This window comes from Phyllosticta capitalensis (assembly GCF_038381095.1).
Source record: "Phyllosticta capitalensis strain CBS 128856 chromosome Unknown BKA78scaffold_2, whole genome shotgun sequence".
Lineage (NCBI taxonomy): Eukaryota > Fungi > Ascomycota > Dothideomycetes > Botryosphaeriales > Phyllostictaceae > Phyllosticta > Phyllosticta capitalensis.
In genome coordinates, this window is record NW_027117440.1 from 2,243,546 (window position 1) to 2,258,999 (window position 15,454).

General features: G+C 54.9%; 7 protein-coding genes across 7 annotated transcripts; 4 read left to right on the plus strand and 3 right to left on the minus strand.

The window, feature by feature from the left end:
• Window positions 1-45: 45 nt before the first annotated feature.
• On the plus strand, window positions 46-1,051 carry BKA78DRAFT_350085 (uncharacterized protein; the record flags this gene model as incomplete). The annotated part of the gene is made up of 2 exons (XM_066890919.1): window positions 46-153; window positions 209-1,051. The coding sequence occupies 2 exons, from the start codon at window positions 46-48 to the stop codon at window positions 1,049-1,051; spliced, it is 951 nt and encodes a 316-aa protein (XP_066748038.1).
• A 431-nt stretch (window positions 1,052-1,482) lies between these two features.
• Window positions 1,483-2,968, plus strand: BKA78DRAFT_306456 (uncharacterized protein). Its single transcript, XM_066887784.1, has 2 exons — window positions 1,483-1,771; window positions 1,917-2,968. The coding sequence occupies exons 1-2, from the start codon at window positions 1,638-1,640 to the stop codon at window positions 2,485-2,487; spliced, it is 705 nt and encodes a 234-aa protein (XP_066748039.1). The 5' UTR covers window positions 1,483-1,637; the 3' UTR covers window positions 2,488-2,968.
• Window positions 2,969-3,631: 663 nt separating this feature from the next.
• On the minus strand, window positions 3,632-4,561 carry BKA78DRAFT_292750 (actin cortical patch SUR7/pH-response regulator pali; the record flags this gene model as incomplete). The annotated part of the gene is made up of 1 exon (XM_066886096.1): window positions 3,632-4,561. One exon carries the CDS (start codon window positions 4,559-4,561, stop codon window positions 3,632-3,634), a length of 930 nt encoding a protein of 309 aa, XP_066748040.1.
• Window positions 4,562-5,546: 985 nt separating this feature from the next.
• Window positions 5,547-6,356, minus strand: BKA78DRAFT_350087 (uncharacterized protein; the record flags this gene model as incomplete). The annotated part of the gene is made up of 1 exon (XM_066890920.1): window positions 5,547-6,356. One exon carries the CDS (start codon window positions 6,354-6,356, stop codon window positions 5,547-5,549), a length of 810 nt encoding a protein of 269 aa, XP_066748041.1.
• A 1,145-nt stretch (window positions 6,357-7,501) lies between these two features.
• BKA78DRAFT_350088 (uncharacterized protein) lies at window positions 7,502-8,401 on the plus strand (the record flags this gene model as incomplete). The annotated part of the gene is made up of 1 exon (XM_066890921.1): window positions 7,502-8,401. One exon carries the CDS (start codon window positions 7,502-7,504, stop codon window positions 8,399-8,401), a length of 900 nt encoding a protein of 299 aa, XP_066748042.1.
• Window positions 8,402-10,403: 2,002 nt separating this feature from the next.
• BKA78DRAFT_81530 (amino acid permease-domain-containing protein) lies at window positions 10,404-12,471 on the plus strand. Its single transcript, XM_066893797.1, has 4 exons — window positions 10,404-10,596; window positions 10,648-11,419; window positions 11,471-12,106; window positions 12,166-12,471. The coding sequence occupies exons 1-4, from the start codon at window positions 10,512-10,514 to the stop codon at window positions 12,398-12,400; spliced, it is 1,728 nt and encodes a 575-aa protein (XP_066748043.1). The 5' UTR covers window positions 10,404-10,511; the 3' UTR covers window positions 12,401-12,471.
• Window positions 12,472-13,036: 565 nt separating this feature from the next.
• On the minus strand, window positions 13,037-15,244 carry BKA78DRAFT_306464 (uncharacterized protein). The gene is made up of 4 exons (XM_066887785.1): window positions 14,920-15,244; window positions 14,485-14,829; window positions 14,069-14,404; window positions 13,037-14,016 (listed from the first exon to the last, which is right to left on the minus strand). Exons 1-4 carry the CDS (start codon window positions 15,074-15,076, stop codon window positions 13,445-13,447), a joined length of 1,410 nt encoding a protein of 469 aa, XP_066748044.1. The 5' UTR covers window positions 15,077-15,244; the 3' UTR covers window positions 13,037-13,444.
• Window positions 15,245-15,454: the final 210 nt, after the last annotated feature.

Consider the following 15,454-nt stretch of genomic DNA (forward strand, 5'->3'; position numbering starts at 1 on the left):
GGATCGAATCCCTTTGAGCATTCAGTCGTTTTTTCAAATTCAAAGATGCCGTCGCAGGATAAATACACGGACCCCGAGTTGAGAGAGCAGGTGAAGGAGGAAATCAAGGAGGGAGACAAAGGTGGAGCGCCGGGTCAATGGTCAGCGCGAAAGGTTCGTGCCCCCTTTATTCCTATTTACAAGGCTTCAAGGGGCTCACGGTAAGCAGGCGCAGATGATGGCATCCGAATACAAGAAGCGCGGGGGCGACTACACAACCTCGAAGGACGACCAAGAGCAGTCCCAAAAGAACTTGTCCAAGTGGACAGACGAAGAGTGGCAGACCAAGGAAGGAAGTGGCCACGCAAAGCAGGCTGATGGCACTGAGAAGAGGTATCTGCCGAAGAAGGCCTGGGAGGAGATGAGCGAAGGGGAGAAGGAAGAGACGGAGAAGGCTAAGCAAGAGGGAGGCAAGCAGGGGGAGCAGTATGTTGGCAACACCAAAAAGGCCAAGGAGAGCCGTAAGAAGGCGAGTGAAGACGCGAAAGAGGAGGACCAGGATGAGGTCAGTGGATCAGGGGAAGAATCCGACGTCAATGATGACTCCGAACAAGAGGACGGGACTGCTTCTGAGGGCAGTCAAGAGCCCCAGTCGGATGAAGAAGACAAGCAAACGACAGGAAAGAAGCGTGGCCGACCTCGCAAGTCCGATTCGTCACCCAATAAGAGGCCGAAAAACAATGCAAGGAAAGGCAAGCAGAACGGATCTGCGAACGGGTCCCACGACGACAGCGGCGCTAAAGATCGTGATACTGTCGGATCAAAGCACGACGACGCTGAACCGCCGGCAGAGCAGGGCTCCAAAGACCGATTGCCAAAAGAGGGACAGCAGGTCCACTGGAAAGCTTTGCCGGGGTACGTCGAGGGAGAGGTGGTGGAGATTGTGGAGGAGGAAAAGGAAGTCGAGGGCAAGCACGTCAAGGGCAGTAAGGGTGACCCAAGAATCGTGTTGCGAAGCAATTCGACGGGCAAGATTTGCGTGCATAAGCCGGATGCCGTCTTCTTCGACTGAGACTGGCTGTGCTGGCGAATTTTAAACACCTCCTCTGCGCAAGTCAGCTTGGTATATCGCTCTCGCCAGGTTGTACACAATTTCATAAAACTTGACCGCGCCCCACGATTCTTTTGCTCGGAAAGACGCCGCACCGCCCTGTCCATGGTTGAGTGGGATGATCGAGATCCGCGGAAGCTTCCGAAAGGGGAAAACAAATGTCAAGGTATGCGAACTTGGCCGAGTAAACAGTCGCGGCACAACAAGCGCATTAATGCTGTATGGGTTGTGTTTTCCCCACAAGTCCAGTGGCAAGAGGCAACAGTGAAGGTGTTTGTCAAAGAGAAAGAAAAGAGGGGCAAGTCTCGACTCAAAAGACTCACAGCAGCAGACGCTCGGGCCTCCGTACAACAGCGTCCCGGTCCTCGACTCGTTTCGCATACACGGCCATCTGCATCCACTTCCACCTCCACAACGCCCGCGAGCGGCTCTCCAACCTCCTCTTTCCTACCGCACCCTCCGACTTAATAAGGGTGTTGTCGCTCCTTCGAATGCTCCTCGACTAAATATCTGCCCCCAACGTCCCAATTGGCAGCACGACAAGACCATGTACATAACGGAGGAGCTCTTCGAATCCGCAGACCCAGCCTACAACCCCGGCATGAGGCAGACAGACCCGCACGAACAGCTTGGAAAGAGAAAACGGACAGCGACCGAAGACGTCTACACGGCCAACATTCTGTGCGTATTTCCCTGGCCTAGTCGGACCCTGACCCGCAGCGTCCTTAGCTTCGCCCCTCACCCCAAAACACCATGATCCTACCTTTGCTACCACTTACCACCTACTCAAATGGGCTCTTATCACAATTATCTGACTGTCAAATAGACCAACCAAAAACCTCAAGCTCGCCTCGCTGCTCGACGAGAAATACGCCGAAGCGCCCGCCACTGCCTCCATCTACAACTACAACCACCTCGCCCAGCCACAGCCGCTCCCACATCACCAACGCCCACGTAAACGAGCTATCCCACATCCACGTCTCCATGTTCAGGCCCAGCCTTTCCGCTCACGGCCGCCGCTACAGAACGTCCATCAAAACTGCCGGTCCAGTATCAACGAGAACACGGCAAAAGCCACCAGTTCACCCTTGACGCCGGACCTCACCCCATGCCATTGCTGTCACCGCAGCCCACGTACAAAGAAGGACTTGGAAGGGTACATGGGCTGCGAGGCCTGCGGAGCGCGGACGTGCTTCATTTGTCTGCGGCAGTGCGTCGGCAGCAAGTGTGGTGGTGGTGCTGAACAAGAGGAGAAGGAGAGCAAACCTCACGGCATAGCAACAGCATTCGGTGGAAGAAAGATATGTCGAGGATGCTGTGTGGAGCGAGGGGAAGAGGGAGATCCGTGGTGCCTGCGGTGCCTGGAGGGCGAAGGGGAAGACACGGTTATGGGATGAAGCTACCGACGTCAATCGCTTGGCATTAAGATTATGTGCCTTGGGACGACAAGAGCCCAAAGCAGGGAGAGAACAACTCTTTTGGCGAAGATCAGACAGCACAATAACGGCCGAGAAGAGCAGAAGCAGACACGGCCGAAGTCACCAACCACGAAACCAGACTTCGGACCACAGCACGCTTCAACTTGGCTGGCATATTACGGAACGGATAAGAGCGGGTATGACACGGAGCGAGCACGGCATCACGCAAATCTAATGTGCAGGCGTTTCGTACTATATACCCTATTTCAACAAGGAGGCAGCAATACCTTTGGCAAGGCACAGGAAGGCAGGACAGGACGGGGCGAACAATACACGGCATACTCTCTTTGGCAGTACAGCATCCTTAGGCGCAGGCATAGCATGGCAGGCGCATTCTGAATTTGGGGTTAGCGCAAGGAGTCTTCTATTCACGTAGCTAGGAATCGAATGCTTTCAACAATGTCTTTGCTTTGATTATTGACTAAGCTCCATCGATCATCATCGTCTTTGGCCTTCGCTGTTGAGGTGACATTGCAGTAAGTCGCTATAACTCTGTGGCACCCAATGTCAACGTTATGCGAAGCATTGGGACAGCAAATCACCCCATGTCAAGTACATTTATTTGCCTCTCACACAAAGTGCCAAACAGCCACGAAGATGCTCACGCTCAAGGGCAAATGTACTCAAATCTTTGCTTTCAATTGTCATAGTCAACTGACTTGAACAACGCAGCCCAAGCCCACCATCCACACATCAGATGTAGTCTTTCAGCAGTGCCTCGACGCCATATACTCTCCCAAAATTTCCGACAGCCCAGGGCCCCTATAGCAGAAACAATCCGTTACATCGTCAACTTCGTACAGCCATAACGTTTGATACGCTCGCTTCTCGCCCATGTTGGCGAGTATGAAAACGACAGCGACATTGACAACAACAAAGTGCCTCCCCACGAAGAGTTAGAAACCCAGAAAGAAAAGACAAAAAAACAAATGAAGAAGTGGAATAGGAACAGATGTACGAGGAAGCCCGTTCCCCGACTCGGCAGCAGCAGAATCCACCCTTTTGTTCGAGAAACGAGAAAAAATAGCCACTCGTACAGTTCACCGACAGCTTGTACACCTCACTACGCCGGCTTTGACTCGACGACCAACGGCGCCTCGGCCTCTTGCTTCTCGCGCCGCCGCACGAGGAACCAATCGACGCTCCACCCGACAAACACGATGCCGACAAAGACCGTCGCGACCCACGACAGCGCCATGAACTTGTGGCCCGCGTGGCCCTCCAGACCAACGCCGTTGCCGGCGTCGTTGATGACTTTGGCGCCAATGGCACCCACCGCCGTCGCGATGACAGTTCCAGTGCCGACGCCAAAGAGATTGAGACCGGCCAGCGCCGCGTTGAGGAGGGCGACGCGGCGGCCGACAAAGACAACGCCCGTCCACGTCGCAAAGAGCGACAAGAAGTTGAAGATGACGGCCAGGATGAAAAAGGCGACGAGCGCGTGCCAGGCGCTCTTCATGGCGGCCAGCTCGTCGCTGAGGTTCGTCGGGAAGTTGATCTGCGTCAGCGTGTCGCCGGCCTGCGTCTGCTTCATCGAGTCTTCGATCTGCTGGATCGGGTTGAAGGCGAAGCTGGCCGACGGCTTGCTGCACCCCGTGACGTTCTTGTGGATCTTGCTTGCCGGCACGTCCGAGTCGGGCACCGGCTGCGGCGTGTAGGTGCCGTTGCAGCCGGCGAACATGTGGGCCGAGTAGAAGTCTTGGATATGGAGGTCCTTTGCGATGGAGCCGAAGGCCGAGTTGAGGCCTGAGTTGATGCCGCCCGTCAGCGGCTGCGTGAGGTTGTTGAAGAGCGGCGCGAGGGGATTTCCCGGGTCGTCGTTGGCGTCGGCGAAGTTTTGATAGGCGTTCGCCCCGATTCGTGAGGTGTTGAGCGTTAGGATGTGGTATTGTTCGCCTTGGCCCGCGTGTCGTCCCGCGAACATGGCGACGAAGGTCAGGACTAATGCGATGAAGGAGAAGGTGGCATAAATGATGGCGTGGAATCGCACCATGGCTGCGGTGGTAAGATGCGGTCGTCTGTCACTTGGGTGGGAGAGAAGCAAAAGATGGCTGTTGGATCAAAAGAGGAATTGGACGTCTCCGACATAGACTCGTCGAGACGAAAGCACATGAGAATGAAATAGAAAGGCTTCGATGGGCTGGGCGAAGCTGTGGCAGGGGCTCCGATGCGGTCTGGGGCCTTGGGGCTCCTATATAGGCCTGGTTGCTTCATCGTGTGCAAGCCAACGCTGCAGGTGCCTGCAACCCCCAAGGCCAATGCAGGACCAAAAACTTGCATCAAAACGACCTCGGAGTCGTGAGAGCTACGTCAAAAAGGCCAGTGCGCTTAGTCCTAGCAGGGACATAGTTACGAGCGCGGAGGACGGCTGGTTAGGAGAAGCGAAGCCCTGTGACTTGAGGGAGTGTCGTGTCGCACCGGCAGAGCTAGCCCCAGGCCCATACCCGCCATCGCATCTGCCGCCACAGGCCGTTTCCTCGTCGAAGGGTATTGGCAGATTCGCGCCCATCGCGTGTGGTCGTGCCGATCAAGACGCAGGGCCTCGAGCAGCATGAAGACTATGCGTCATGGCAGCATTCTAGCCAACCAAACTCAGGCATGTACGAGTCGGGCACTACAACACGCGACTTTGATGATGGCACTGCTGGGACAATTAAGTCATATCAAAACTCTTCTTTGTTGCTTCTATTCTTGAACGCACAGGGCGTACGTCATCGTCGTCTAGGACTGTTCCTAGTCTCCAGTATTGTCGACTGTGTGTCCTTCTTTCGTGCTGGTTGGGTCTGAGCATCCAGACGGACAGTTTGGGCAGCCAATCTCTCCCGCTTTGAGGCAGGGGATACAGTGATTCCACAGTGACACGCCGATGACGATGAGAGGGCGAGGTTGTGACGGACTAGCGTCGACCCCAGCGCAAATCTCATGGTCTCATAATTCGTATATCATCCAAGTCCCTGCTCTTTCGAGAATGCAAGCGTTCAACCAGGCTTTTTCGACACTCTTCTAGGTTGAGATGGGGTCGTGTTCTGCGGGTGGATTCGATCTGTGAACGGCGAATACGGCGCAGCGATGTGATGGACTGGACGCTGTCGCTGATCGATATGGATTTTGTCTAGAGACTCCCCGACGACATGATATTTGTCCCAGTTGATTGGCGGGCAGCGGAACACATTTTGCGCTTCCGGTACAGGTCCAAATTTTGGCGGTGGCGGGCCAGAAGTCGGCGAGCGAGCCTCATCATCGCTGTCGTCTTGGTCGCTGTCTATTATGGAATCCAGTCCGCTGAGGGTCGGGCCAAGAATGTCGTTCTTTTCGCGCTTTGGCTTCAAGCGGCCGGATTTGAGCTCCTCGACAAACGCCTCGGGCTCAGCGACGGCAGCATTTTTGATCCTCTGCAGAGTCTGGATATCTTTTTTGCTTCGATCGCGTTGGATCTGCAGCAGTGCAATTGCGGAGCGCAGGGCGATTGCGTCGAGATTCTCAGACTCCTCAATTGGCTTGGACGGCGGCTGCGGTATAAACTCGACAGCGGGAGGAGGGATGACGCGATCAGCTTGATCGGTGGGCGCCAGTTGTGCGATTGTGGCGACTGGTGTTATTGGAGACACTGGCGGACGCGGAGGAGAGTCGGGGACATGACGGTTGGTTGTTGAGTGACGGGCGAATGGCGTCTCAGGAGGGTGGGTGTGTTCGGTCGGTGGTTTAGGCGGAATCTGGAGGGGTGACACGGTTGAGTCATTCCTGGCCTTGTCCTGCGACGCAAAGGCGAAGTCAAGGGCGGGCGGCATCGTGAGAAGAATGAACGGTGGGAGAGACGGAAGTTGGCCACGAGAGCGGAGGAGCGACGTAGTTGGCAAGCAAGGGCCACGGCGGGAGAGAGGCCCGAGCAAACCAGGCGGTGGGGTGGGGCTTTCAGGTCGCGATCGTAGATGGGTGGCCCGTGGTTGAGGAAGTGTTGAAGGAGAAGGCCGGCACGTGGAATTTGAAATGTCTGCAGGCGGGAAAGCGCGGGCGGCCGAAGAGGTGGAGGCTGAGGTAAACAGCGGAAAGCGCGCCTTACGCCTACCAGGGCACTCACTCTTTCTCTGCAACTCCAGACTCCATGTCGACATTCCATTCCAGGTCCAGGAAGCTTCTGCGACACTTCCGGACGTGTTCTCTCCTCAGCCCCCAACCGGCCAGCCGCTTACGACGCTCCTCTTCCTACGGATTTGCATAGGGCTGATGGACCTTGACAGGGTTGTTTCTGCTCATCCATCTGTCACTAGAAAAGACTCTCTGCAAGACTGCAAGACATGGCAAACGGCATCCACGCGCCATGACGACCGTGCCCAAGCCTCAGCAGCATCGTGATACTTCTTGGGATCGTGCCGCATCTAGATTTGTCTTAGTCGTCCCAATGTATTTTTACTTATTTGGAGCTTCAGTAAGCCTTTTCCACGGCTCTAGCAGGGATCACTTGGGCTGAAATATTAACATGGCCCTTTTTCTCCCGTCTTTTTCTACTATTTATGGTCCCTGGCACCTGACTCTCTGATCTCATCGTACGTTTTCTCCACACTCTTTTCCAACCTCCTTCCACTCCTTTCAACCAACTTTCGTCCCGAGCTGGCCCAAGGTACCGGGTCTGCGCAACTCTCTTTACACTTCCACACCATTTCGTCTGGACGAATCACTGCTCGCCGTTTCGCGATACACTCTTCAGCAAGGAGCTTTTCTTTGGGCGTCTGGTGATTTGAGCTGTATTACCACCACGTTCAGGATCAGCCAATCCAACTTCTCAAACACCCACTCTAGCCACACACGTCGCCACCTGCTCATTTTCATTTTGCCTACATATCTCTTACTCTCTGCACCCTTCAAAAGCTTTATGCCCATTCAAACTGGACCACTCGCACATTCAACCTTCGAGCAGCCGCAACGACTTTGAACCATGGCTCGCACCACGGAGTCTCCCGCCGCGCACGACCAACCAACTTCGAGGGATGCGGTGCGGATCCCTAGATTGACCTATCGGAACCGACTTCCACAAGATCGCTCCGACTCCATCGAGCCCGTTCCGAAACAAGCGTCGAACGAGCATTCTGCTTTCCCAGGAAACGAAAGATGCGCTGATCCGGAGCAGCGACAAGTCCCTGCAGCAACTTCGATAGAATGGAGTCTAGTCAGCAGGCCAGCCAAGCCCAGTTGCTCAGCCGCCTCTACGGGGAAACAAAATCAACCGACTGGCGCAGACGCTTACACGCACCGGCGTTCGGATAGCGTCGCCACTGAGAAGACCGCCAAAAGGAGTAAGAAGCGAGGCATCTCGCTCTTGGGATTCTTGGCCGTCAAAGAACCCTCTGCCAATGCCCTGGAGCATTATGCCAGGCAGCAGCAGAGGCAAGCCGAAGCAAAGGGCTCAATGTCCTTGGCGGCCATGTCCCACCAGAAAATGCCCGAGGGCGTCCCCAGAGTGAACACCAAATGGGACGGACTGCCCGAAGCTGTCAAACCAAGACCGGGCACATCGGCCGACAGACAGTCAACTGCCAGGTCCTTTTCCACTTTTTCCAGCAGCAGATTATCGACCGCCAAAGACTCAATCAGGAGCAAGTCGACCGCTTCCACTTCAACCATTTCGACTATCGACTTTGCCCACACCCCAAGAACACCATCGGTGGAAGACGTCAGCCCCAGACCCGGCAAACTTTCATCCACGCGACAGGATAGCGGAACTGGAAGCGCGGCCATGTGCTCCAGAAGCGGTGGCTTGACCTCTGGAGCTGTGCGTACTGCTCAGCCTCACCCCAACATCAGCGAAGTGGCTCCTTGGGCTGAGCCGCCTCTATGAGCGCCACCCGTTCCTACGGTCCTTTCAAATCAAACTACACGAATGCCGCTCGCTTGAACGCGTGTCCAGCGAATGAGCACTTCGACAGTCCTCATGGCGTCGCAAGTGGAGCCGACCGTTGGAGAGACAGACGCAGAAGCTCTGGTATTTGTCACACTTTCAACGGCACATCTCCAAACTTGGCCCTCCACCTACGCAGTGCGATAGCCACGATGCCAAGTCCAAATAGATTTTGGATTTCCAGAAAGCCTCGTCTCCCAAGCGAAGTAAGCCAGCCATGGTCTGAGGAGGTATCGTTGATGAATCGCTACTCTCTACCAGCTTCGACTTGGTGAGCGGAAAGAGCCGCGTCGAGTGCGAGTGGACAGGATGGCGAAGCCACCACCACTACCTGCTCGATGCTATTTGAAGGATGTTTTTCTTCTTGAGAATTTGTCAGGACAACATTTCTAATATTTAATTCTTGTAATCAGGATCGATAGCAGGAAGAGAGGACTTGGAAGATGGTACTTCGCTACCAAGATGTGTAGCTGTAGATAGAGAGGGTGTGTCCGGAGACTCTTTGAGAAGTAGAATCAAACCATCAAATCACATGTCCACGTCGTCGTGGGATCCCATAAGCGCCGTCAATAGTGTGGGAATTTCTGGAACAAACCCCAAAAATTTGGCATAGCTGTGAGATGGTGATGATTGACGTAAGCTCTGGATGGTGTGCGAGACCAAATTTCATTACGTAGAGCTGCACCCCGCGTTGGGCTGGCCTCTCGGTTATCATCTTCTATCTGCCGCCCAGTCCGCCCTGCAGCACGACAAGCAGCGGGCCGGTCTCCGCTTTCCCACACTATTCAACCCAGCTGGACCTGAACGAAAAGCCATCAGCAACAGGCATCATGACGCAAACCAACTGCCGCTCTCGAAACAGGCTGAGAAAGAGCGACGGAGAGAGACACCCACCTCAGGTCGTGTGGACTTGCCTGATGTAGCATGTACTCGCGCTATCATCTTACCCCACGCCATATCGAGGCCCACGCGGGCAGCAGTGTGGCAGAAGACATGGACAAGCAGCCTGTTGTTGTGCAGGGGTTTTCGCTGCGAACGCTGCCTTCACCTGTCAGCTCAGCAGCATTCTATGCATGTAAAAAATTCTGACGCAGCGCCAGGGTCTCTGCTAAACGTGGAATCTACGTTTCTACGGCCCGTCAAACATCTTCGCCGTTGAAGCGATTAGAGTTGAAGAGGGGAAAGAAGATTTGGAGGCTCGCATCGGTCGTGCGCGGGCTACGCGAGTAGCAAGCAAAGGATTCAGTAAGCCGTCCACGACGCACACGGACATCTCCTGAACCCTTACAGAAGGCGATGTTGAGATGTTGTTTCTGAGGTCAATGGATAACGCAGCCCATGAGTCGCTATCAACCCTCAGCTACATGTCGTAAACAGGGCAAGCGACAGCGAGCTCAACTACAACACCAAAGCCGAGGGTCTAAGCTCAGTATTCCGCCGTTCGCGATGCGACCAATTTCCAGATTTGCGAGGCCCGCGGGTGTGTCTCTGATCTGACGGAAACCTTCCGCGGGCGCGTGGCGCAGAGATAGGCACGCTCTGCGGTTGGTCGCTGATGCTACTCGCTATCTCGACCACCATGATAAGGCGTGGAGGCCACCATCAATCCACACAACGCTCTGCAAAGACGCGCACCAGCCTAACCAAACCAACGTCTCCCTGGCCCGTCAACGCCGTCAACGGTAATTTACGCCTGTCACTGGGCCGTCATTGGATCCCACTTCGCCGCCGCACTCCTTTCCTCGAAGGTTACAGATGCCTATTTGGGTTTGGCCGCCGTAGTTCCTATCATCGGCTCGATGAGGGGTCCTTGTTTGCCGTAAACTCCATATAGTCTAGCCAACCACTGGTATGCTGATGGAAGGTTGTTCGTCTGCATATTATTCCTCTCCCGCCGTGCAGTAGCAGTCGCGACATCAGCAGCGACATCAACAAAGCAACAGTCCCTACTATCGCCAGCAAGCACCCGACGCTTGCTCATCCATCGCCTTCTTGGTCGCCTCCCATCCCTCCTCATAACAAATGAGCAGTTCTGGATCAGAAAAAGAATATGGTCGAACGGAATCAAAGCATCGCCTCAGGATCCCAGCATAAGAGGACGGTTGCTGATGAACCGGTAACTTCGATACTCCCTGGTGAGCATGACGACGAACACAGAAAAATTCCAAACTAAATTTTTTTACTAGCTGGCGATATTCCGTTCGACCCGAACCACGAGTTTAACCAGGATGAGGAAGTCCTTGCGGCTCTCGGATACAAGTCTGAGTTCAAGCGTGAATTCAGCTTGTTCACGACCTTTTGCGTCTCCTTTGCCGTCTTAGGTCTCCTGCCCAGCTTCGCCAGTACCCTGTACTATGGCATGGGCTACGCAGGCACCGCAGGCATGACCTGGGGCTGGCTGATTGCCATGATAGGCATTCAATCGGTTGCTTCCAGCATGGCAGAGCTATGTTCGAGCATGCCAACGAGCGGTGGTCTCTACTACGCGGCTGCTGTCCTCGCTCCCCCTGGCTGGGGCCCCCTCGCCGCCTGGGTCACCGGTTGGAGCAACTGGTTAGCCCAAATCACTGCGGCGCCGTCTGTCAACTACGGCACTGCGGCCATGATGCTTGCGGCCGCGTCTATTCGCAACCCGAATTACGTTCCGAACGATTGGGAAACGTTCCTTTTGACCGTGGCCCTCATGCTCATCCACAGCTGCATGTCGAGCATGCCGACGAGGTGGCTGGCCCGGCTGAACTCCTTTGGCTCCATCTTCAACATGGCGGCGCTGTTTGTCGTCATCATCCTGATCCTGGCTGGTACGGACCGCGAGGATCGGGGACTTCCTCGCTACACACCGTCCAGCAGGGTGTGGGGTGAGATTTACGAGGGCATGGAGTTCCCAGCTGGCTTGCGTGTGTTGGCAAGCTTCGTCGCCGTCATCTGGACCATGTCTGGATATGACTCTCCTTTCCAGTAGGTCAAGGACTATACCAAGCACCTACTTTTGCTAACTTATTCCCACAGCTTGGCTGAGGAGTGCTCCAACGCCAACATCGCGTCGCCGCGTGCCATAGTAATGACCTCGTCCATTGGTGGCATTTTTGGCTGGGTCCTGCAGCTGGTCGTCGCGTACACCGTTGTCGACATCACCGAGGCGCTGGACTCTGATCTCGGCCAGCCTTTCGCCGCATACCTGGTCCAGTGCATGCCGCAAAAGATCGCCATTGCCATCCTGGCGCTGACCGTCATCGCCGGCTTCGCCATGGGTCAGGGCTGCATGATTGCTGCGTCGCGAGTCACTTTTGCCTACGCCCGCGATGGCTGCATCCCCGGCTCCACGCTCTGGGCCCGAGTCAACCGGCACACGCGCACGCCCGTCAATGCTGTTTGGTTCAATTGCATTCTGGGCTGCCTCATGCTACTGCTCATCTTTGCTGGTGGCGTGGCCATCGACGCCATTTTCAGTATTGGCGGATTGGCGGCCTTCTTCGCCTTCACCACGCCCATTTTCATCCGCGTCTTCTTCACACGAGGCAACTTCCGGCCTGGACCGTGGAATTTGGGTCGCTGGAGCATTCCCATTGGCGCTGTTGCGTCGGCCTTTGTGCTCCTTATGATTCCCATTCTCTGCTTCCCCGCCGTAAGGGGTAAGGACCTCACGTAAGTCTTGTCGCTTCCTTAGCAAAGTTTGAGATCTCGCAGCTAACATTTAGTTACAGTGTCGACCAGATGAATTGGACCGTCGTGGTCTTCGGCGGCACCATGCTGATTGCCCTCACCTGGTGGGTCATCTCGGCGCGCAAGTGGTTCAAGGGCCCGCGCGTCAACATCCAGCACATGATGCTCGGCCGCGAGGCCGAGGTGCTCGAGGGCAAAGACGCGTCGCCGTCGGGCAGTCTGCGCGACGACGCACCACCGCAGAAGGCGGTCGATGCGGGCGTTTTGGAGATGTAGATGTTGGTGTGGTTACCTAGTGGTTGGAGGGGAGAGCGAACGTGCGAGATACCAATTTCCTTTAGTTAGACCGAAAATGTATGTTTTTCGTACAGTGCAGAACGACCAGGAGACGTTGAAACCAGGCAATCGGGGCGTAGGCGGAGTTGCGGCGCCTGTCTGTCTGCCTCGTGCATTCACTGAGATGGCACCTGCGCATGACGTCCTCTCCTTCCCTCTCTTTCCACCCCTCCCAAGATGTCCTAATCGGGCAGACTCTCAATAGGAACGCTACGTTTGAAGTTGCGCTTGCCCTCCAATGATAAGCAAGAGTGAGAAGTTTCCCGATTGAGCGGGTGCTCAATAGGATTGCTACGTTCAAAGTTAACCTCCCATTCCCAATTTCCCATTTCCTTCCCTCTCGTTCCACAACCTCAGAGCTGCCTCATCGGGCAGGCTGTCAATAGGACTACTACGTTTGAAGTTGAGTCGACCTGCCAATCAGATTTCATGACGAAAAATCTCCTCCTTGGGTGGGAGCTCAATAGAATTGCTGCGTTCAAAGTTGCGTCCAAGTCTGACCTCTTTCCCTCTCTTTCCATCGACCAGGAAGCGTGCCTATCCAGGCAGGCCCTCAATAAGATTGCTATGTTTCAAGTTACGTATATTAGCGAATCAGATGGCTCGAACGATCCCCTTAGTCGTCAGGCAGCCTTGATGGATGCGTTGGTGAGTGTACAAGAAGAATTGGACCTGGTTTCCACTTTGCCCTTGGCTTCTGTGGAGCGTCATTCTCTCACAATTTTTATTCCCTGACATGGCAGTAGATTCATTGAAAATTAAGCAAGCATATCTTTAAGGACTTGGCTCCACAAGACTTGAAAGTCAAGGGCACTGTTCAGGTCTATTCTGTAGGTGCTATCTCATTATCATGCGTCGCCATAAAACGCTGCCTCTTCGGTCGAGTTGATATGAAAGGGTATATCTGCTCCCGTACATAGGATATGACAACTACCTAGACGATTCAGTGCCTCATTTCAGCCACACGTCCAGAACACGAGCAGTCTACTCCTGGTCGCTCATCTCGACCTCCTCCGCCTCGCTCCCCAACTCGTCCTCTAGAATGTTTCCATCTTCGTCCTGCTCTTGACCATCGTCGTCGTACTCTTCTTCTTCGCTGCTACTGGACCCCTCGCCTTCACTCTCGCCCTCAGAGCCCGGGTCGTAGTCCTCCTCTTCTTCGTCTTCTGCGTCCTCTAACATTTGTTGCGCCTTTTGCAATTCCGTCTCTCCATCTTCCTCCCCTTCTGCTGCGGCGTCTTCTCCGTCCTCTCCCTTCACCGGTCCATTCACGTTGTACCGTTGGGCGCGGCGCTGGGCGGCCATGCTTGCATCGTTGAGGCTGTGTTTTTTGACGTAGCTGTCGATGCCGCTGTAGTCTGCTTGGTCGATCATGGAGAATTCTACTTCCTGCGGCTTCTGATCTGCGGAGGCAGGGTCGGAGACGGTGATGTTGAGGTTGAAAGTGCGCTGGAGGACGGAGGTGTAGGAAAGGGATTCGATCGAAGCGAAGGAGAAGTACATGATGGGCTTCTTGAAGCCGAAGATGATGCCTGTGCTGGTGAGGAAGAGGAATCCTGTACTTTCGTTAGTACCCCAATTTAACGTGAATTTCGACTCAGAACATACCCTCTTTGCTGCCCTTGAACGCTTTGACGTGGAATCCAGGCTCTCCCTTGCGATGGCTTTGCGGTATGGCGCTCTGGAATTCTGCCTTGGTCGGGAAAATGACCTGCTTGCCGTAGCTTTTCAGATACTGGTCCAGCCGGGCAGCCGTCGGCTCAGGTCCTGCCTCAGCACCAGCCTCAATCTCCTTATTCGACGGCTCCTGGAACGACCATACAATCTGCTCTTTTACGTCGGCGTCCTCCGCCGCCGCTAGCACGCCGTCGTTGTTCTTCGGGATGACGATAAAGTTCCACTGACGCTTGGCCTTTTCAGGAATCGGAAGGCAGAAAATTTGGTCTGTTCACCCATTGTCAGCCTCGCCATCGCGATGCGAGAAAGCGCCAGGGAAATATTGTGGCCATCGAGATAGCACTAACCGACATCTGCGAAGCCCACGCCGAATTCGACGGCTCCACCAGCACCGACTGCCCTTATCCCTGCACCTGGTCCCTTGCCCAACACCTGAAGTTGGAACTTCTTGCGTGCCGGCACTGAGAAGCTCACGTCCGGCACCGTCAGATCGGCCGGCGCATTTGCGTCTGCCCACGACCCGGCGCCTGCGCCGTTTGTTCGTGCCGCCTGCTGCTGCTCTTCCAACTTGCGTTTCTTGGCCGCGGGCTCGTCGGAGGAAGTGACGCCATTGGTGTTCGCGGAGCGGTTGTGCAGTTGGAGTATGTACGAGGAAATGGAGGAGAAGAGCGGTGTCTGGTTGGGGTTTTCATCTACGTCAAGAGGTTATTAGCTTTGCAGTTCCATTTGAAGAATTCGACAAGATGTGCGTTGGCAGAGTCGGGTCAAAGGAAAGCTCATACCGATGGCGCTGTAGACGCGCTTCTTCAAATCTGGCTGTTCGGCGAAAGCCTGTTCGACTTCGGGAATGCTTTGCGTTGCGCGCTTGGCGCTGGCTTGTGAGGCTGCAGCTGCAGCGGCCGCTGAAGGCCGCGAACTAATCGCCGTGAAGGAGGCCATAATTCGGGCAGGGATTTGAGGGGTTTGGGTGTTGGGAGTGTTGTTGTCGACTGTCGAGTGGAGCGCGGATGAGGTACCGGCGGCTCGCGAGATACCTAGCGAGCATGGAGGGACAGGGGCTTCAGCCAGCAGGCGATCCGCGTTTGGGACCTTCGAGGCTATTCCGACCTCAGGCGTTCGATAAATGGACAAGATCACAACGACAATAATCACAGGACTTTTGGGAGAAGATTTCAATGAATTAACTATCCCGCAGCCGCGACTGTTGCAAAAATCAAGTTTTGAAAAGCCGTCCGAAAATCCAATGGGAAGTCCATCCCAGATAATGGATTTCTCCCCTTTTGTTTTGAATCGCCCAAAGCAATATTCCACCGCCTC